At 37.2% G+C, this 22,872-nt stretch overlaps 2 protein-coding genes across 9 annotated transcripts; one reads left to right on the top strand and one right to left on the bottom strand.

Annotated features, from left to right (window-relative positions):
• The first annotated feature begins 5,463 nt into the window (after positions 1 to 5,463).
• Positions 5,464 to 13,181, top strand: CREBZF (CREB/ATF bZIP transcription factor). Of its 7 annotated transcripts, XM_033120346.1 has the most exons (5): positions 5,464 to 6,800; positions 7,010 to 7,087; positions 8,160 to 8,228; positions 8,842 to 8,956; positions 9,981 to 13,177. In XM_033120346.1, the coding sequence occupies exons 1-2, from the start codon at positions 5,737 to 5,739 to the stop codon at positions 7,023 to 7,025; spliced, it is 1,080 nt and encodes a 359-aa protein (XP_032976237.1). In that variant the 5' UTR covers positions 5,464 to 5,736; the 3' UTR covers positions 7,026 to 7,087; positions 8,160 to 8,228; positions 8,842 to 8,956; positions 9,981 to 13,177. The 7 variants fall into 7 exon arrangements, with proteins under 7 accessions (XP_032976237.1, XP_032976236.1, XP_032976240.1 ...); XM_033120345.1 differs by having other exon boundaries at positions 8,842 to 13,181; XM_033120349.1 differs by having other exon boundaries at positions 5,464 to 7,087.
• A 1,408-nt stretch (positions 13,182 to 14,589) lies between these two features.
• On the bottom strand, positions 14,590 to 21,503 carry TMEM126A (transmembrane protein 126A). Of its 2 annotated transcripts, none has more exons than XM_033119027.1 (5): positions 21,341 to 21,503; positions 19,118 to 19,216; positions 16,711 to 16,904; positions 15,468 to 15,582; positions 14,590 to 14,821 (listed from the first exon to the last, which is right to left on the bottom strand). In XM_033119027.1, exons 2-5 carry the CDS (start codon positions 19,207 to 19,209, stop codon positions 14,626 to 14,628), a joined length of 597 nt encoding a protein of 198 aa, XP_032974918.1. In that variant the 5' UTR covers positions 19,210 to 19,216; positions 21,341 to 21,503; the 3' UTR covers positions 14,590 to 14,625. The 2 variants fall into 2 exon arrangements, with proteins under 2 accessions (XP_032974918.1, XP_032974917.1); XM_033119026.1 differs by lacking the exon at positions 21,341 to 21,503 and adding an exon at positions 21,179 to 21,328.
• Between the last annotated feature and the right edge of the window lie 1,369 nt (positions 21,504 to 22,872).

Below are 22,872 nucleotides of genomic sequence, written 5' to 3'. Positions count from 1 at the left end.
AATTCAGCTTCATTCTCTACCATTTCTGCTCCAATTCTCTGCTATAAAAAAATCCAATAAATGTAGGAGGTCTGACAATTAAGTTTGTGAACTTGTTACAACAATGTTGCTAACCTTTTTTGATATCAGAGGGATTATTCTTTATGAATTTGTACCAACTAGACAGTTAACCAAGTTTACTATTTGGAAGTGCTGAAAGGCTGCATGAAAAAGTTAGATGACCTGAACTTTTCACCAACAACTCATGACTCTTGCATCACGAAAATGCACCAGCTCATGCGACACTGTCTATGAGGGAGTTTTTAGCCAGTAAACAAATCACTGTATTGGAACACCCTCCCTACTCACCAGATCTGGCCCCCAATGATTTCTTTCTTTACCCAAAGATAAAGGGAATATTGAAAGGAAGACATTTGGAAGACATTCAGGACATCAAGGGTAATACAATGACAGCTCTGATGGCCATTCCAGAACAAGAGTTCCAAAATTGCTTTGAAGGGTGGACTAGGCGCTGGCATCAATGCATAGCTTCCCAAGGGGAGTACTTCTAGGAGACCATAGTGATATTCAGCAATGAGGTATGTAGCACTTTTTCTAGGATGGGTTCGTGAACTTCATTGTCAGACCCCGTATGTGTTGGTGCTATAGTTGGTGCATAAAGTCATGGTCTTTGTGGAGAATTTGATACATTGGTACTCATCATCTATTTTAATCCCTCTTTTAATGTGCTTTTAATGTGCTTTACTGTATTGCAGAAATGGAAAAGCTAAAACAAAGAAACACAAAGCAAACTATATTTGCAGACTCCTCTGTAGTTATATTTGGAAGATGCAAATGAGGCAGGGAGGGGCCCTTTTTCTTTGCTTTGGCTGTTGTTGCTGCCAAGGACATTTTTGGAGACATTGGGCTTTTCCGCAACAACATCCCAATGTTCATTCACTAGTTTTATGGGATATGATAACCAGCCCCCAGGATAGTGCCTAATGATTCCTTTTTTTTTCTTTTTAAAATTAGTTTCAGGGGTCTAAAACAACATACTGTCATAGTATTCACATTCTTATGTAGTACCCTTCCACAGTGAATAAGATCTGACTCGTGTGAGCAATAGAATACTTACAGAAGTGATCATATGTGACTTCTGAGGCTAGGTCATAAAAGACGTTGCTACTACTTCCTTGGTCTCTTGGATCATTCACTCTGGGGGAAGCCAACCACTACATAGCACAGACACTCATATAGCCAGTGGAGAGGCCCATATGGAGGGGAAACTAGGCTTCCCTGAGGACCAGCCTGTCAGCCACCTTGGAAGTGGACTCTCTAGCCCAAGTCAAGCCCTCAGATGACTGCAGCCCCAGACAATATCTGACTAAATCCCATGAGAATTCTGGAGCCAGACTGCATAGCCAAGGTTTTTACAAATTTCCGTCCACAGAAACTGTGAGCGATAATAAATGTTTATTGTTGTTTTAAGCCACATATAAGCAAATATTTATTGTTGTTCTATGATTGTTTTTAGGTTTGGGGTAACTTGTTAGGCAGCAATAGATAATTAATACATGGGGTTGAGAATTTAGGCGGCAGCAGTACTCTTGAAGCCAACATTCCCACTTTCTACTTCTCACTTTCTCAACTGGGGCAGAGACAACTGTTCCTAAACAGGCCTGTTTGGCCACACTGTACTGAGACGCATTCTTGATCGCCCAGCCTAATGTTCACTCCTCCGGTCCTTCCAATGACTGTGTGAGCCCGCATTCTGTTACATCTCTCTCTGTTTAAAATAGCTGGATTGGTATCTGTTTCCTGCAATTTGAGCTTAATCTAATAAAAATACCCATCTCAAATCAATAGCTAGACATTAGAGGCATTCCTGTAAAAGTAAGGAATAAACAAGGAAGTTGGCTATCAAGAGGATTATTTAACATTAATCTGGAAATGCTATTTCATTATCGTATTGCAAAGGAGGTAACATTTTCATTATATATAATAAGGTGATATAATTGTGTACCTGGAAAATTTGAATGAATAAGCTGAAAATGAAAATTATTAAGAAAGGTCAGTGGGGTAGTCAGTTAAAAATTTAACAAAAAAATCAGTAGTTTTCCTATGTAGCAACAATAACCATTTAGAAAACATAAAAGAAGAAATAATCCAGTCCAATAGCAAAAAATACATACATAACTGGGAAAAATCAATTAATAAATGTAATGTGATTTCCATGAAAATTCCAGGTTGTTTTCTTTGAACTTGGAAAATATTATGACATTATCCAGAAGAAGAAATATTCGTGTATAGATAGACAATTCTGAGATAGTAAGACTAACAAAGGACTTGTCTTATGAGATATTAAATATATTATAAAACTACAATAAAAATGGAGTGATTTTACTTCCAGAATGGTGAGACTGTCAAATGAAATAAAAGAAAAAGACCAGAAATAGATCCAATTACATGTAAGAATTTGATATATGGCACACATGTTGGGAAATAAGTGGGGCAAGTGTGAATTGTTCAATAAATTTTATTGTGGCAGATCACTTTTTGAAAAATTATATTCCTGTTACATTTTGTACCAGAATGAATTCCATTTGAATCTAAATGAAATAAACTATGTCTCGTGTTGTTAAAAAAACTCTTAGTAATATAAACATAAGTAATTAAAGAAGTTCTAAAACACATAGGTAAATATTAGTATTATTTAGGCTAATAAAGCCTTTTTTGGCTTAACATCACAGCTAGAAACCATGAAGAAAATTTTAATAGATTATTTTAAAATGATAGCAAAACAAGCAATTTCACCCCTTCCCTCCCCTGGTATTTGATCACCTGGGGGAAAATTGGAACACATGTAAGAGACAAAGGTATATTTTCTTTATAATGTAAAGAATTCTTATAAATCAAGAAGGAAAAAGACAAACATTTTCCCTGACAAACATTTTCTCCCATCTCTAAGAAAAAATGAGCTAAGGATGTGAAAAGGCTGTTCACATTAGAAATCAATTGGTCATATGAAAAACATTCAACTCTCTAATAATCAGAGAAATGGAAATTCACACAAAAAGATGCCACGTTTTATTTTTGGAGTGGCACATTTTAAAAAGAACACGTCCACTGTCGTTGAGTGTGTAAGAATTAAATACTGTCATACACCATTGGTGAGAAATATCTTTCCATAGGTAATAAAGGTCTATTTATAAAAATTGTATTTATAGAAATTCTACTTCAAAGAGTTTATCCTAAGGGTTATAGGATAAGTGAACCAAGATGATTGTACAACATTATCATGTGGTTTATAACAGTGAAAATTTCAATATAACCTAAGTGCTATCAATGAGGAACTAATTGAATAAAATTTGCCCAGTTCATGAAATGGAATTCTAGACAGTCATAAAAAATAAGCATGTGGAGGGGAAGATCCATCTACATTTTTACACATTTTTGATTTTTTTGCAATGATCCTTATAACTAGAAAAAGAAAAACAAAACAGTTGTGAAGAAGGAGAGAGTGAGAAAAATAAGGAAAAGAAAAGGGAGGAATGATGAAGGGGAGACAATTTTCTGGGAGTTTTACTCTTGTTTCATTTGCTTTTTATCTTCTGAGGCTAGATTGTAAAAACTTCCTTCTCTTGCAGTTTTCCACTTTTCTCTTAGTCCAACTGGAGAGGCTCTCAAGCCATGTATATTTAAACCAAACTGTTGTAATTTGGAAAAAATAAAACAAATCAAACCCTGATTTCGAATTTGCCTAAAGAGAAAATGTAGTTGGATGGGCAGTCCAGAGCATATATCACCTAGAACTGTTCTGTGTTCTACTTTAGCAAAACCTTTTCTAGTAGGAAGGTTAAAAGGACATGGAGGCCCTTTATTTATTCTTCTAGATACCATAGGTCATACTTATTTTGCCCCCTGCAGAATTATTTTCATTAGTTGAATTGTAGCATTATGCTTTCAGCCAAAACTGGGGAACTTCTTCATTCATTTATTCAACAAATATTTATTGAAGCATAAGCTGTGCTTTGTACTGTTCTAATATTTGGGACCAATCAGCATGCAGCTTTCTTTGAACCTGCTTTGTATCTCTCTAAGGAACAGCCATACAAAAGTAGTTATTGTTGAAGCTATAGGCTACTTTATTGAGTATCCTACTGAGAAGTTTCTTTAAGACCTAAGAACTGGAAAGTGGTTAAGGGATTAATATGCTGCTTATGATATGTACTTATGAGCAAACAAAGTTTGTTTCCTTTTTTTATTTGGGCTAACAGGAAGCTTAGTCTATTGTTAGCTCAATTTGAGTAACTGTATAAAATATCATGTTCATGCTATTCCAATACTAACCTTTCTCTTTGGGAACTCCTTATCTTTCTATTTCATCTATATTTTCATTGGCCTTACTTTTTTAAAATTTGAATTGTTTTGTTTCTAATGTATTTGTGAATGGCTTCAAATCTCAAATACCTTGTGAGATTAAGATAAACAACATCATGAGGAAACAGACAAATCTAGAATGTGGTGCATTTTTCAAAACAACCAAACTGGTATCTTCAAAAAGCCAATACTAAGAAAAAGTAGAAAGTGGAAGGGACTAATGTACTTTGAGAAATGGTGTGAAAATCCACAATAACAACAACCAAATGCAGTTAAGTGACCCTTGACTGGACCCTGGCTCAAAATAAAACATTCTCTATAAAAGATTATTCTGAGGAAAGCTGAGGAAATTTGAATAGGGCCTGAGTAATAGATATTAGCAAATAATTGTTCATTTTCGCAAGACCTGATAATAGTAGTATGATTGTGAAAGAGAATGTCTTTATTTTTAGAGATATATACTGAAGTATGTTGGGGTGGTATGTTTTGTCTGCAACTTCGGGATAATTCAGCAAAATTAGTAATTATTTTACATTTATATGCAGGTAAAGCAAATGGCAAAATGTTAATTGTTGAATTGTTGACTCTCAGTATTGGGGTAGTATTGTTAAATTTGAGTGGCTATTGTACTATCCTTTCACATATTCTGTGTATTGGGAAGTTTTTATAAGAAAATCTTGGAAAAATTAAATTATATATGAATGATTTACTTATTTACCTCTATTTCTTCTAGTACTCTAGAAGTACTGAAATGAAAAGATTTTGTATTATGACGGGAAGGGAAAGGAGCAATTTCAAGAGGGAGCTCTGATCACCAGTCTTAAATTCCAGAGGAATCCAGGATGATGAAGATTATTCACAAATTTGGTATCTAAAAGATCAATTCTGAGCGAGAGCGGTTTCACTGGAAGTGGAAGCCAGAATAGAGTTGAGAAGTGAGGGCAAAGAGGGCAGACCACTTTTTTAAGAAACCCGTGGTTTTGTTGTTATTTTTGCCGCTGTTACTATGACATCACTGGAGAGCTGGAATTACTCCCACTCCAGCATTCCCTGAACTCTCGCGATACTAGAGCCTGGTGGAGCGCGAAAGGCCGTGGGAGGGGCTGGGGCGAGACCGACCGACTTCCGGCCAGGCCGTTGTCTGGGTGGCGCGGTCGAGTCATCGCCGGGCCTCGCGGCCTCGATCTCCCATCCTTCCCCCGCGCCTGTGCGCGGGGGGTCGACCAGCCGAGAGGGGCAGGAGGCAACCCGGACCTTCCTCGTCATTTCGTTCTGGCCGGCTCACGGGCTACCCGCGCTGGGTCCTGGGGTCCTTGGGGCCCGCGAGGCCCGGTCTAAGAGGCCGGGGCCTACGTGGGCCCGCCGCTGGGCCCCATGAGGCACAGCCTGACCAAACTGCTGGCGGCCTCGGGCAGCGACTCCCCAACACGGAGCGAGAGCCCGGCGCAAGCCGCCACCTGCTCGCTGCCCCCGGACTTGTCCCGGGCGGCAGCGACGGCAGAGGAGGAAGAGACGGCGGTAGCCAGATCTCCCGGCCGTGAGCAGCTGCGCGGCGACGAGGGCGAGTTGGAGGACGGTAGGGGGGGCCGCGGCGGCGTGGTCGTGCGCGCGCCCTCGCCGGAGGAGATGGAGGAGGAGGCGATCGCCAGCGTCCCCGGGGAAGAGACGGAGGACATGGACTTTCTGTCCGGGCTGGAACTGGCGGATCTGCTGGACCCCCGGCAACCGGACTGGCACCTGGAACCCGGGCTCAGCTCGCCCGGGCCTCTCTCCTCGTCCGGCGGAGGTTCGGATAGCGGCGGCCTTTGGAGAGGGGACGACGACGACGAGTCCGCGGCTGCGGAGATGCAGCGCTTTTCTGACCTGCTGCAGAGGCTATTAAACGGTATCGGAGGCTGCAGCAGCGGCAGTGACAGTGGTAGCGGCGAAAAGAGGCGGAGGAAGTCCCCAGGAGGAGGCGGCGGCAGCAGCGGCAACGACAACAACCAGGCGGCGACAAAGAGTCCCCGGAAGGCGGCGGCGGCCGCTGCGCGTCTTAATCGGCTGAAGAAGAAGGAGTACGTGATGGGGCTGGAGAGTCGCGTCCGGGGCCTGGCAGCCGAGAACCAGGAGCTGCGGGCCGAGAATCGGGAGCTGGGCAAGCGCGTGCAAGCACTGCAGGAGGAGAGTCGCTACCTACGCGCCGTCTTAGCCAACGAGACCGGACTGGCTCGCTTGCTGAGCCGGCTGAGCGGCGTGGGACTGCGGCTGACCACCTCGCTCTTCAGAGACTCGCCCGCCGGGGACCACGACTACGCTCTGCCGGTGGGAAAGCAGCAGCAGGACCTGCTGGAAGAGGACGACGCGGCGGGAGGAGTGTGTCTTCATGTGGACAAGGATAAGGTGTCGGTGGAGTTCTGCTCGGCGTGCGCCCGGAAGGCGTCGTCTTCTCTTAAAATGTAGGGTCAAGTAATCTGCTCTTTATCCGCGTTTACCCCTTTCAACTCCCTTACACCATGTAAAACACCTTAGTGGGACATCTTCACTGGACACATTTCAGAGGAGGAAAAAAGTAATATTGAATCTTTAAGTGTTTAGCTAAAAGCATGAATGTGACACTGTAACCAACTCCTAATGATAACATGTGACTATTAAATCTCTCTGACAGTTTCTTTTTTAGGTGATTTCCTTCCTGCCAGGCTCCGTTGTAGGGGTTACAGAACAGTCGTTCCCGCCTCACAACCTGGTAAGGATCCATCTCTTCACGTAACGCTCATGCTCTGCTGCTTAGTCTACTTTAATGGGCAACATCTCAATTTGTGTGTGTGTGGAGATATTTTTTTGTTTTCTTTTTTGGAAGGCGGGAGGGGAATCTGATTTGGGCCCTGTCCACCCTGGAAACAGACTTGTGCTGGTCAAATAATGTATTTAAGATGCTTCTTCTGGTTGAAATAGCTGTTAATGTGTCCCCTTGTTCAGACTTGCGTGTACCTAGCTCTTCTGTCCCCAGTGTGGACATGGCCTTGGATGACATCGATTCCAACTGTACACTGAAAGCTGCTAATAGAAATACAGTTTGGAGACAGTGAAACAGGTGAAGTTGAATGGAAGTTCCGAGTTGTACCAGGTGCAAATTGGAATTCCAATTTTAGAGCAACTTTTCAGAGGTTGACAATAAGTGTTTGGGGCATGCACCAATGTGATAGTTATTTTGCTGGAGATGACAGAAATCTCCTAAATATTCAAGAATGCCTTTTAGTTTTCAGTAGATCTAGAAATACAATATTCAGATTAACAGATATCTCATCATTAGAAAAAATTTGGAAATTAACATGCATATCAGACTCCTGTATTAGTTAATAGGAGGAGGAATCAGAATGGTTAATGAAATGTTTCTTTGAGAACCAGCACAGTGATTACCCTATCACTGAGTATGAATAAATTGTTGAACACCTTTATTTTTGTTGTATTAAAATTTTAGGTTAACTTTATGTAAGATTTTGAAGGTTGTGAAATATGAATGAAAACATGTAAAGTGAGGCTTCACAAAGAATCTTATTTCAAATATATTTGTCCTATTTAAAATTATTTAAAAATAATTTTACAAATTGAGTTGTTCTGGCTACTAATGACACGATTGACACTTTTCCCAAAGATGGGACATATTCTTTTGCAGTATTCTGTTATCTATTGTCCAGTTGTATAAATAGAGTTACGGTGTCCTTCAGTGTAAGAGACAATAAGAAATTCTTTGTGAAACATCACTGTTTGATAAAGTATATACGTATTTAGCATCCTTGTTTTTCTTTGTGCTAAAGTGGATACAGCTGTTGGGGCAGAAGAGACGGGACCAGCTGCTGGCCACATTTCCTGCTTTATTTTAAAAGGTAGTATAAGAAATGAGGAAAAAGAGGTAATATCAGGGCTTCTGCTGTCTTTTATTTTAAAATGTTCATAATTAAAAAGTATTTTCCAGCAGTCCAAAGATGTAAGTTATCTTACACATAAAATGTTTTATTTTGTTGTTATTTGGTTATGAAAATGGAATCCTTGTTCTTGCACAACTGTAAATGTTTTGTTGCTAGATAATACGATTTGAGATCTAACTTGGTCTCTGGTTTCCAGTGCATCACAGCATATTTTGTAAAATCTTCTATTGCACTTGAGCATGAATGGGTAGTAGCCAAACTCACAACCTGGAGTGATGAACCTGCTTATACCTAAGTGCAGGAGCAAGCCCCTCACAATGCAGCTGCATGGAGTTTTAGTGCCTACTGAATTATATATATAAACCAAAAGTAGTTGGAAAAATTATTTGAAATGACTAATTTGTGCTATCTTTATGGAATATGTTAAATGTAGCTTTTTGAAACAGAAGCCTTGAATTGAAATTTAATTAATACTTGAACATTTTGTATATATTTCTTTGTATATAATTTTGTGCAGTACCAATGACAAAAATACGGTGTCATAATAAAACCAGGTTTGTTGATCTTTCAGTTATGGGCTCAAAGAATTTATTCATCTCTATCATGACATTGGAAAATAATGGATGAAAATAGGAAAAATAATTGTTGTTAATGCTGACTGTGGGTCTTAAAAGGTTCTGGAAGCAGTAAGTGCGTTTTTCTAAAAATTATACTGTTCCTTGGCATATTTTCTTCCTAATGGCAATGCTTTTCCTGCATTATTTGAAGTTTGGGGCTGGGGAGAAACAGTAGTCAAAGCTTTCTGAATTGGGCTGCTTTGAAATTCCAAGTGTAGATTTTTAGAATGTCATTTTATAAATGGCAGTTTTTGGAAATACTTGATTAAGAACTTTTGAAAATGGAGATTAGTATCACCTATTTTAAAGCTGCTTTGTTAGGTTCCTTATGTTTTAACTGTCTCTTCTTAGTTTCCATTTCATTTTCTTTTTTTTTCCTAATTTTGGTGACTCAGTGATTTTGTCATTTTTTTACATCAACTTCATGGTCTTGTTTTTACATGGTATTGCATGTATTTAGGACCTATCTAACAGGGGCTTTAAATAAATTTGGTCACATTTATGTGTAAGCACATTTTACTGTAAATGTTTGAGTTTCTGAATTTACAATAGATCTGTTTATTTCAGTATGTAGTAGAATATCTTAAAAGTGTCCTATTCACTACTTGTTAATTAAAAAAGTTATGATTAATATGAAACTGTTGTCTTACTATTTTTAAAAAATTGTGTTCTGGTGGATAGTTGCATAAAGGAGATTTCTGGAATATAATATGGAGTGTTTTGAAATTTACGGTTTGGCTTTATTTACTGTAATGGAAAAAAACAATTTAGTATTTGGGGAACCTTTTTTTCCCCTAATTTAGCCACTATGGCAAAATGTTACAGAACTAAAGATTATAGCTTTTTAATGTCTTCTGATGGTGACAGCAATTCATACATTAATTGAACTAACACATCATATTGACCTACTATTTCTATCATATTGACTTAACTGTTTCTGCACTTCCTTGACCAGACTTAACGAAAATGTCCACGTTTGTTAAAATATAGTCACACATTTGTCCTATAAGCCGACAAAAAGTGTTCAAAATATTTTAAATATTTGTGCATTTTATAATCACTAAATTAATCTCTCTCTCTTCTCTTTAAACAGCTTAGCAGTGTCTGCAAAAACGAATCTTTTCCTACAACCTGTTAACTGACTGGACTGATGGTAACAAAGTAATTGTGGGAGCCATGTCGGTCAAAAATTTGGCATCTGCTGAAAAAAATGAATGCCATTTTCAAGTTCCCAAATTACTTCTATACTGGTTTCACTTTCCAGATTTCACTTTCCAGAAATGGAGATATGAAAAGATTCTCTGGAATCCTTGAAAGACTTAATAGAAACACATGAGACTAAGTTAATTTTGGAACAAAATTATACTTTTTTTTTTTTTGTCTTTCATGGGAGTGATACTCAGTTCTTTGCATACTTTTTAAAAAATTGTAACCCTTGGAGAAGAGAATTATAGTATTTCATCAAGGAGTATTAGATTCTTACATAATCAAGAGCACATTCTATGGAATTATATTTAGTAGAGTAGAATTATATGAACAATCCATCAGTGATAACAAGGCATATCATGAGTTTGTGTTTTTTCCTGGAACGTGAGAGAGAATCTGAAGTACAGACAGAGCTTGCCGAGTAGAATATGAAAGTAATGTAAAGTCCTTAGCTATAAAGAGTAGTCTTTTTAAATAGATGCACTGACTTGTATATCTTTGAAAAAGTTGATTTATGACTAAATGTGTGGTTGGTTAAATGCAATTCAGGGTAATCCCAGGATGTGTGGATTCTGAGGTTTTGGCTTGTTGAGCTTTCTCTGAGTTGTTGACATATATATATGTTTTTTTGAATATTTTGAGGTTCCTAATGAATGGTATACTAGTTTCTACTGTTTTATATAAATTAAAATTTCTCTAGTGTTATGTAAGGGCTTTAGTATTCTGGATTACGGGAGTGGCTTTTTTCATGGAATATGGTTGTTTTACTTAATTGAAACATTTTTCCAGTTTATTACAAGTGTGAAAAAACACTCAGAACTCTGGATTGTTTTATTTCATTTTTGTTGGGTTATGTTAATACATTTTTTTCACCTGGTCTAGACCAAGCCATATTATCTTACATTTGGGAACCATGCAGATGATAGAAGTGGGAGGGGGTAGGAGATAGGCTCTTACTTCTTTTCTTTCCAGAATGATTCGTTATATTAGGTTGGTGCAAAAGTAATTGCGGTTTAAAAGGTTAAAAATAAATGCAAAAACCACAATTACTTTTGCACCAACCTAATAACGATACAGTTTGGTTGTTGTATAGTATTATACAGAATTTATTAAATCCACTCAGTTTCTTGTAATCTAAGTGTATTCAGTGTCTGATGCCTGGCAGCAAAGAGCATTCCCAGTGACTTATGCTTGAGGACTGATGGGTGTTCCTACAGTACAAACAGTGCAGCTGGTTGTAATTCCACAACCAAAGATTAAGCATCAACACTATTTGGTGACCATAACTAACACTTTGATAGAACAGAATGGATCTTTTAAAAATATGTGATTACTAAGTTCACCATTTTGAAAGTATAGTTTAAGGTCTTACTAACTTAGATTTTTAAGCTAAGTAATCTGGTAACTAAGTAATACAATGTTTTCAAGTTTCTAGGTTTTTTCCCAGACTCATGATCAGTACAAAGTTTCGAGACCCTCCCAAATGTTTATATACTTAGCTTTTTATCCTGCTGTTTTTTCTTCAGAAGCTAGGTAGTTAACCACCTAAGCCAAGAAAGAAGAAGGAGGAGGTCTTTCATTAGGAACTTGTAGAGTGTTTTGTTTGGCCAGCACAGTATTTGTCACGATTTCAACTTGCAATACATGAATACTCTGTCCACCTGTCATTCCCTGGTGTATTACAACAGACTGAGCTCTGCGCTCTGACCTGGATTGCAAATGGTTATTTACATTCAGTTTTGAAGTGCAGAAAAATTAAACTGGAGATATTTTACATTTTACTCAGAAAGTAAATTACTTTGTCATTAGGAACATAAATCATGTATTATTTAGAGATAATTTCTTTTAGATATAGGTTAATAGGAAGTTGCTCTCTAACTTGTTTTTTTGTTGCTTTGGTTACTACTGTTAAGTGTTTTTATTCCTAGGTGTTTTTTTTACCTTCCCCCAATTTGTACATTCTCGATTTGTTACTTAGCGCTCTTACCCCCACTTTTTAAAAAGAAATCAGTTCATAGCAGACTTTAATAATTTAAAAATTTTTGTTGATCCAAAGTTACTTGTTTTGTTGAAAAAATTTTGCTCAATTTTTAATCTAATTTTAAAATCTATTCACGAATGGTGTTTCGAACATATGCATAGATAATGAATTTTATTGGTGGGCCAACTTCCTTTAGACTGTGCTTCCAAATTCTGTATCTTTCCTGTATACCCACAATTTCCTAGGCCCCTTTGGCTTTTAGTGTACTATAGTTGTGGGTTTGCAGATTATATTCATATTTTAAGTATAATGTAATATGAATCTTTTTTTTTAAAGCCAAGTAACTACAAAGTAAATTGTAAAAGATTTAAATAGATCTTTTATTGTCACTGAATTGAAATGTCACATTTTCCTGGCTGAGGCAGTGTTCTTTAGGTCTGAGCTACAGATGACTACTTCCTTAAATTGTAATGCAGATCATGGCAGGTTCACATGACACCTGCCTCCTGACCAAAAATTTTGGCAAAGATTTAGAGCAACAGATTTAAAATAACATGCTCTTTTGCTTATGTTATCTATTCCTATTAATTAATGGGAAAGATGATTTAAGAAACACATGGTGTAAAGGAAAGATGTTAGAAAGATATCCTGTTTAAACCACTGTAAACTCCGGTGTCCATTTATAATTACGCTAGGGAGTAAATGTGGGAATGTTTAAGGATAAGTAAGAAAACAATTTGTACCAATCAATTTAGTTACGTATATTTGAATTATTCAAGTTGATTATACCATACTCTATTTTTAAGGAGTCTAGTAATTATGGTTCTTAATTTTTGAAGTAAGGAATTACTTTTAATTCATTGTTTACTTCACTGTGACAAGTAGAACTCTGCTTTAAATAAAAGTGAGAGACTGCAGATAAAATGTATAATTTTGGGTCAGAGATTTTTTATCTTGATATTTTAGCTTGTGAAATAGGTTAACTTATTTCTTCCTTTTAAAAGGAGAAAAATTATATATATTTTTTCTAGTTGTGAAGTGAAACATGTCCATTATAGAAAACAGAAAATCGAGACAAAACGAAAAACCACCCGTAATTCTATAATCCAGAGAATATCTACAATAAAACATAGATGCTTTTGTAAGTGGGATAATTTCCTGTATAAGATTGGTAGGGAATACATTTTTAAGTACCTGCTGAAAGAACAAATCATCTTTGCTCTCTGAAAAATTGAAAATGTATTTTGTTAATTTCACTTCTTTGCCTGTACTTTCTTTTTCTTTATAGACATTGAAAGCCTATTTCACTTAAGGTGCTTTTTCTAGTTTACAGGTTATATTCTCTTCATATAAATTTAAGTAGCATAAGATTAATATGTCCTTGTATTTGGAAGGAATAGTTAAGATGCTTGTGCTATATATAACCTATGATGTCACTTAGTACTTTGTTTGGTAGTACTGGCTTGTTTCGTAAGAAAAGTGTTGGTCTAGATAGGTGCTATCCAGTAGCCATTAGCTACATGTAGCTAAAAATTTAATTAAAATTTAAAATTCAGTTATTTAGTTGTATTAGTCACATTTCAGGTACTCAGTAGCCACAGCTAGTGGCTAACATTGTCAGTCAGATACTAAACATCAAAGAAAGTTCTGTTGGACAATACTGCATTAGATGCTGTCAAAAAAGAAAACGCTTTAAAGAACTGAGATGGAAAGTTTTAGGAAGGGGAACACAATGGGATACTTCTAAAATTTACATGATCTTAGGAAATGAGGAATAGACTAGGGTATTTCAGAAAACAATACCAGGTGCAACAGGAAGAATATGGCTACCATTCGAGTGCCTGATATGTCAAGTGCTGTTAGGCAAATTACATGTTATGTAATACCAGTTGAGTGTGGTTAATGAGCAGTGAGGGCCAGAGAGGCTAGTCAAATTGCTTAGCATTACACATCTTAAAAACAAAAAGGTTTGAGTCTGATTCCAAAGCTTTCCAAAAATTATAAATAAGGTGACCTCTGAAGTATGTCGCTATCATTAGAACAGCTCAAGCTGAGCCTGAATAACCACTTGTAAAGAATACTGGAATTAATCCTTCTTTGAGGAAGGTTAGATATGGTCTTAGAGTCTGTGGATTAATAATACCCATGAATTGGGAAAAGGAAGTGTAAGGAACATTTGCTGTAGTGTACTGATTTCCCCCCCACCCCGACACCCCCAATTTTCATTCCTGTTTGGGTCTTCATTGTAAATTGCTCTATGGTTATTTTTTCCTGTGTTAAAGATCAAACTCTGCCTAATGCAAAGGAGTAGAGCAAGTGAGGTGTAAGAGACAATGTTGGGCAAACTAGAGAAGTTATGCAAAGAAGTTGGGCAAACTAGAGAAGTCTTGTTTCAGTGGGTAGCCTTTACTGGTGGTTAGCCTTTTGTTGCCCTGTGTGGCATTTTGTTGTAGGTCCCAGAATTGTACCTTGTGATAAATTATAAGTGTATGTTTACTCACACATTAGACAAAGGTTATTTTCACAGTTTTATTTTTGTGTACAGATTTGCTTAATACTGAATTTCTAAGCCAGGTTCAGGCAATTGAAGAGCTTTTATAAGTAGTTTATATTGTCTAGAACCAAGGTATGCTGAAAACCCAGTCTGGAGCAAAATGGGAAATAACATCTTTCTAAAGATAGGCTTAGAAATCCTTATCCAGTAAGTTAAGATGTTTCCTTTCTCTGGTAGCAGGGCTGAGGCATACCTGTAAGAAAACATTGAGAACAGTTCATTAGAAATAGTTGTATCGAGTAGCAAACCGATGTAAAATATATATTAATCCCAAACGTCTTAAAATTAGGTGAAGATTAAGGCAATAATACTATTAGTCCTAAATTTTTTTTTTTTTTTTTAATTCTCCCTTTTCTCCATTTCACCTCTGCAGGTTCATATCACATAGATTGCTGATACAAGAGTTCATCAGAGAGTAACTGAATTATTTTGGAGTAGCAGGCTTATAGTTAGACATTTTCTGATGAAATTCTTTAGTGGAAGTGCTCAAATTCTTAAGTACATTGCATATATGATGTGGCTTTAATGCTTGGCAGAGTACTATCTGCAGCTTTGTGGCTGGCATTCAATACACAAATTAGGGTTAATAACCTGAACTGCACCCAAGAGGTACAGGGTGATAGATTTCCTGAACTATTTTCAAGTTCTTGAGAAGTAATTTGAGAAGTAGTAGTTGATTACTTATAAGAAAAAACAAGTCTTAATTCTTTCAAATCAAAAGGGGATATTTCCTTTACAAATACAAAATGTGTTTGTTGTTTTAAGTTGTACATTTTCTAGATAATCATTTATATATTACTGAAGTTTTTCAATGATTGTGAGAAAACCAAGAATCCTACCTGGCTGCTAGACCACCATTCACAGGTATAGCCAAGAAAACGGGGTACAGACCACCAAAAACAAGACCAACTAATCCACCCCGTATTATGGTACATGTTTCACAGTTCAGATCACCTAGGAAATAAATTAGTTCTGCAAATGAAGGTCATGAGAGTCAAGCAAACATTATTTAAAGAATGCAAGGTCCCCTTACATGTGTATCACAGACACTCAATTTTCAGACAGTAATATAGCAAATGCAATTCTACAAGGCATGCTAAAAGGTATAATGTACGGATAATCTACAATAGCTAGGAATGAACTGGTTAAACATCTTAGGAACGATTTTCTAATTTGTTCTGAACTTAATCTTGGTTTGCACTGCTTCTAGCTTTCTGCACTTGTATTAAAACCCGAGGTATTATTTTTTTCTGTCGTTAAGGAGCTTGCTTTTAATCCATGAGAATTTTTTTTCACAATTTATACTTCATCTATTTTTACATTATATAGTGTAACTATTTTTATAAAATTCTTTATTCATTTCCAAATTAGTATAAGGCATATTAAAAACAGAAAGCTAACTTAGTAACTTTTCACTCAGTCAGTCTGTTCAGTCATTGGGCAATAATAGGTTTCCCTGGGACGTAAAAATTCCACACTCATCATGGAGATGCAAACAAGAGACTCATCCAATTTAATTAAATTTGGACCAGCACTTAACAAGAGGAGAAATTAAATGGACTGCCTCTCTCCTCACCACCACCTGTAGTAATAATACTTTTATTTCAAATCATTAATCAAAAAGTTTGTCATGATTAGCTATACTCTAAGCACTCAGCATATACAGTAAACTGTAGAAATCACATCTCCATATATTTCGTAATTCTTATATATACATTTAGTGCTTTGAGAAATTTACTACATAGTCTTCCCATAAAAATAGTTTTTCTCTTTAAAGAATTCTCTAAAAAAAAAAGGCATTAAAAAATTAAGTTTCCAAATATTTCACTCTAAGCACTGCGGGAAAGATAAGTTAGATAAAGGAAAGTATTTACAACTGCTATGTCTGTGCATTTTACTTGTTTGGTAGACCATTGCTAATATGAATTAATTGTCATTTTACAGAGGCTAATAAAATTTAATCGTAGTCCAAGCACTAACTACGTTACAGCATGTAACTACTTGATGTTAATAGCTAAGGATTAATGTCAGGTGCAAATATATACCAAAGCAAATCTCTGGTAAGAGTGAAATAGAATTTACCTGTATTCAATGGTAAACTTACAAAACCTTTGTAAGATACATGTGCTGTCAAAAATGGGATCACTGCCATTGGTAAGCCTGCAGCTACACGAGCCTGTGTCACGTTTAAGATGCGCCGAAAAAGACTGTTTGCTATTAGGCCACACAGAGCAGCATTAAGTCCAACATACATCGATCCATGTTCAAGTAGGCCCCTGAATGAGAAAAAATGGTAACATTTTCTTTGGCTCTGTTGTACGTCTGAGCTCTCCAACAATTCTGGCATATTCTATAGAACTTATCAGGACTTTAGGAATAACAGTATGCAACATTTATCCCTTATAGTTCCATAAAACACAAGCCTTTTAAAAATCATTGTTTTACATGTAGATTTTTATTTCAAAAGGCTTTTGAATTTGGCATTTCTTAAGAGATACCATCATATATTTAGATTTTGTTAAATGTACTATTGTGATTTTTGCAAAGGATACTAGTACGGATATCTCCCAGCTATAAAGTAGGTTAGATTTCTAAAGTCTGATTTGGATACCTCTCTTTTGGGCTCCCACAATTTCCAATACTTACCTCTAGCATAACACATTTATAAGCCATTCCCCACTAGTAGTCGGGAAACACCTTGAAGACAATGGATGCAAAGAAATACTTTTGGTTCCAATAGCACCTGGCATAGAAGGCACTCAGTAAAGTGGAGTAATGTTTCCTTTCACTCTTCCCCAAAGCATTAGAGTGAATATTGGGGGGTTGGAAGAGTACTAACATTTAAGGGATACTCTATGCCAGGTACTTTATCCATTGAAATAAAGAATAAATCGGTATTTTAAGATGAGAAGTGGTAGACCTGGACTTGAAGACAAGGTATGTATGAGTTTAAAATGCGTGTTCTGTGAATTCTTTAGTTTTGGATAAAATAATGGCTAAAATTATTGCTGGATATTGAAAATACTCCAAACTCTGGCCTACTTGCTTCTTTCCTACCTGCCTTGCCATCTACAACTCAGGTACCACCTCTTCAATTTCTCAATACTCTTAATTAGCCAAAGTAGCCATACAATACTCCTGCTGATTTCTGTGTTTTACACTCATCTTAAAACAGCTTTTCTAGAAATCCCTAATGGAGCTTCCTACATTGTATAAGGTATTACTTTTCTTACCTGTCACTTTGCAATCATAATGTTGCAGCTTATCCTTCAAACATGATACTACATGCAGACTTTGTGCTTAAGACACAAAAAATTACCTTCTACCATCACTGTTTTCATCGTTGATTAATTGATGGTGGAAGACATGTAAGAGATACAACAGAAATTTACTAAAAGTAATGGAAGTAGAGACAGTTTTTAAACTGAGGTTACATAAGATAATATTAAAAGTGTGATGAGAACCTAGAGAATCTACCAAACAACAGAAAACAAATATGAAACACTTGTCTATTTTTGTGGGAGCTGAGGGAATGGGAAACCTTAGCACTTTCTTTAAAATACTTGAGCTTCATAACAATCCTGTGAAATACATATCTCCATTTTAGTCATAGGAAGCAATACTCAGAGGTAATTTGCCCATATATTTTATATATTATAATCAAAATATATCGATATATTACTGTAAAATATAATTTAAAAAGTACATAAACAAGGAGTGCAACTGGAATCTGAATAGCAAAATGTGCTGTCTCCCAATCCGATTTTAATTTATTATGGCTTAAAGTCACATTTTTTTAGTTAACAATGTAGTTAAGTACAAAATTATCTAGCAGCCCCTCTGCCAGTCAATTTTTCAAAAAAGTGCCTATTCAACTAGAAACTCATATTTTGGCAAGAATCACACAAAATAACTGGACACCTGAACTAAACGTCCATCCTCCCCAGACTGGCTCTTTTTCACTCTTTTTCATTTCAGATTTTCAGTTCAAAATTTAACCTAGCCAGAGAGGCCTTGTTAAGGAGTTCACTGTAGTTCACTCAGTGTCTTCATAGGTCAAGTATGTTTCCTATATAGCTTTTTCCTATTTAGTGATATCTTAAAGCTCTTTTGGTCACAGTCCTATTTTTCTGACATTCTTTGTCTAGCTATGTGTGTTACAGGGCACTCTCAGACTGGTACGCATAATGATAGAAATGAAGACAATTTAAAAGCTATTTTAAAGTTTTTATATTTAAATGAAGCTATAAATGTTTACATTTGACTATAAGCCAAATGGAAAAACAGAACCATCATATAATTAGATATGTCCAAAGATAGGAATTATAGCCTTGACTTCAAGCAAATGGTTAATGTCTCTGGGCCTTGGTTTTCTCATCAAGGCAAGAAAGGTTCAGTTTCCTTTTGACATTCTGTTACTTATACTGAAACCAAATCTGAGATGATGAAAATCCACCTGGAAAAAGGTATTTCTAAGACGCGATCTTACCTTTCTGCTTCTGGAAGTTGGTTAATTTTTCTGGTTATGATATCAAAAATTTGGTTTTCCTTGACAGTGTAATCTGGTTCATGATTTTTCATCTTGAGCCTTAAAAAAATTAAAAATATCATTTTTCAATAATGTATATCTATAGAAAAAACAAAAGGGCTTATAAAAAGCCTTCTGAAGACCATAAATAATTTTTAAAGAATTAGCTATAGACTGAATTCATAATCTGCATATACACCATACCCCTCCCTCACATAAAAAAATCAATTCATAAATAGGAATCAGAACATGAAAAGCAGCACACGGAAAGAAGCTTTACTTCTAGAAAATACAGAATATAATCCTTAAAAATATTTCTTAATTTGCAAACAGCACTAAACATAAAAGACAAAATTAAAATTAACAACTTGTTTTCATCAATAGATATCATAAGATAAGCTAGTGGGGAGAAATGTTTGTAATGTAACTGATGAGCAGTTAGTACCCAGAATATGTAAAGAAGTACAAATCAACAAGAAAAAGGCAAGCAACCTAACAAAAAGTACAAAAGATTTAAACAGGCACTTCACGAAAAGGAAAGCCAAACAGCCAATAAACATGAGAATACTCTTAACCTCTTTATAATCTGTGAAACAGAAAACCATTGAGGTACCAATATGTACCCAGGTTACCTAAAATAAAAACCTGAGAATTTCAATTACTGGTGAGAATGGGCAGTAACATACCTTGGTGGAAACATACCCAATTTGGGTACGAGCACTTTAGAAAGGAATTTGGTATTTAATACTGTGTTTCCCTGAAAATAGGACCTAGCCAGGACCAGGTCTTATATAATAAAATACCGGGTCTTATATTAATATTTGCTCCAAAAGACAAATTAGAGCTGATTGTCTGGCTAGGTCTTATTTTCGGGGAAACACGGTAGGTAGAAGACACATGACATGTAATTTCACTGCTAGGTAGACCCTACAGCAGAGGTCAGCAAACTTCCTCTAAAGGGCCAGATAGTATTTTAGGCTTTGCAGGTCACTTATGGTCTTTGTTGAATACTTTTTTTTTTAAAAAAAACAACCCTTTAAAAATAAAAAAATCATTCTTAGCTGGCTGGCCATACAGAGAAAAGCTATAGGCTTCGTATGGCTTACAGGCCAGTAGTTTGTTAATCCCTGCACTAGTTGGGGTGAATCAGAGTTAGGGCAATGGCAAATGATGAGTTTTTAATGATTTGTCTCATTAAGATTTCAGGGTAGCAGAGTTAAGAAAAGCAAAAGTTCAGAGATAACAGCAAAAGACAACATGCTTTTATGAAATTAGATTGTCTTGATTCACTGTCATCCATTTGCTACAAGATTCATTTACGACACAGTAATTTAACACATTTATTGGGTATCTGTTAGATATAACTTGGAAAATGCTGTGGACACTTCAATTTCATATTCCTAGCCTTAAAATTAAACTAGTACGTACAGTGCAGGTTAGGAATTTAGACATACTGGACTCAAACTTTTTGAGGGCCTTGGTTACAAAAATATGATAGAATCTCTGCCCTATAGAAGCTTTGGCTGATTCTGTGTTGGGGAGGGGAGGGTGGAGAGACACAGAAGTAAATTCGGTGTATATAAAGAAAGTGTACAGTGTATATGTCTGAAATAAATTACTTCCTCGGAAAGTCCCGCCTAATTCTATTACTAGTTTTGTGTTCTAAGCTCTCCATATTGGTAAGGTTCGGCGTTCTGTGAAATAGCCCTTTTTACAGTGTGACTATTAAAAATCATCCTTAATTCAGTAAAAGTTCTGATCTGGCAGCCCGCAATAGGTCACTGTGTTCTCGTTATTAATAATAAATCTCTATCAAAGATAGTGCCACCTTTAAATACTACAAATATTTCAAATAGCATTTGCATTAGCTATCTCATGTCACTAAGGATAGCTCCGAGATAGGCAATGAGAAAAGTGGGGCCTCTGAAAATTGTTAGGCCCAGGATACTCTGTAAATTGGCAGTAACCGGGGATTAAATTTAAAGTGTAGGCACTTTTTTGTCTTTTTTTCTATTGGCTTACTTTAAATACAAGGTCTTTTCTTCTAGGGTGTTAAATGAAGAGACCATCGGCGCCATAGGGCCAATTCCTTCTTCCCTTTCCAATTCAGTCCCGGGATCTCATTCCCGAGAGGTCGGTGAACAGCCCGTCACCGCATTGCGCTTCTGATGCCCGGGGACTTACTGCGCTTCCCTCCCTGGGATGTCAGTTCTTCTGTCCTCCCAGCACTCGGTGCTTCCTCTTCGTCTTCCTCAGCCGCTAAGGCTCACTGCAACCTTTGCACAACTCGCCAGGGCGCAGCCATCTTGGGCGGACACGTGACTCGGCTTAGGCGGGCGTGGAGTCGGGGCCGCTGATTGGGTTCCCAGGACGCAGGTTACACGCACCAGCGACTTCCTGATGAGGGGCTTCCCGCGGAAGGAGGTACTGGGCTGTGAGCCTGGAAACGGGGCTAACGCGGAGAGGACTCTCTCGTTCAACCAGCCTCCGCATCCCAGGACAGAGGCTGTAGTGTGAAATTTCGAGATGAAAGTTGAGTGACCCTGAACCTGTCCTTTTCACTGAAAACTTACCTTGGGCACGTTACTTCTTGGCCGATAGAGCCTACCCCATGATGTTGACATGAGTTATGTGAAACCTGCAGGGCCCAATAAAAAACTAGTGGGTAATTATCTGAAGCAGGGGGTAAGAGATATTCTGTGATTCAGGCTAGGAGCAATCTCTAGTTTAAGATTAAGAAACTGATTTAGAACTGTGATTAAGACCAGGGACTAGGGAGCTAAGAAACTAGCGAAAAGGAAACTTGAAATTCCTATAGTGAGGGGGCTGTCCCGTATCAATGTCAGATAGTCTCTACTCAATGAGCCTGAAAATAAAACAGGTCCTTAGATTCCTGGGTGGAAAATCAGCATACTCCCAATTGGAACGTTTCTGAGGTAAATGCAGAGAAAGTTTGGGAAAACCAGCTTATTAAGATGCTAACTATAATGTGTGTGTGGGGACAGAGCCCCCAAAAAGCAGTTTCCAGGCTCTCGGCCTCACAGAGAAAGGTGCTGGCTCAGGTAGTAAATGGCCATCGACTGGGATCAAATGGCCATCAGCTGTGGCTAGTTGGCCATCAGCTGTAACCAGTGAGCCATTGGGCACTAATATAACTGCTGTGGCTAGGCTAGCAGAAAATGGGGGCTAGCAAGAAGATGGTGGCTGAGTCTGCAAGCGGCGCAGTGAGGGTTGAGAATTGTGTTGCTCCTGGTTCCTGTGTCTCCAACCCAGCCGCCAGTGAGAGTATAGTGGTGTGACTCCCCTACCTATGGCTCCGTGGGTGTTCCTTTTTGGCCTCACCATGTCCTGCGTTCTTGTGTGGGGAGTGGGACAGAGACCCCGCCTGACACCCCGCACGACACATGGCGTAATCGGCAGGATCCCCTGCATGACAGTGTGTAAGAGAGAATGCTTTGTTTCCTAACACTCTGTTTTATACTCTTATTCCAATTTCATATTTAATGGTTGAAGCTAATTTTTAAATTAATAAATGTCTGTGGTGTTCAGTATCTGTAGCATGCCATTCTGAAGTAATAGAAGCAATTTAGGACATTGGGATTTTATTTTTAAAAATCAATCCTTCATGAGATAAGATGAAATATCCATTTCATCTAAGTTTTAAAATTTATTGGCTTAAATTGTTCATAATATTGCCTTTATTAGCCTTTAAAATT

This window comes from Rhinolophus ferrumequinum, chromosome 11 (genome assembly GCF_004115265.2).
Source record: "Rhinolophus ferrumequinum isolate MPI-CBG mRhiFer1 chromosome 11, mRhiFer1_v1.p, whole genome shotgun sequence".
NCBI lineage: Eukaryota > Metazoa > Chordata > Mammalia > Chiroptera > Rhinolophidae > Rhinolophus > Rhinolophus ferrumequinum.
The sequence above is the reverse complement of the archived record's forward strand: the minus strand, read 5'-3'. Positions and strand labels throughout refer to the sequence as shown.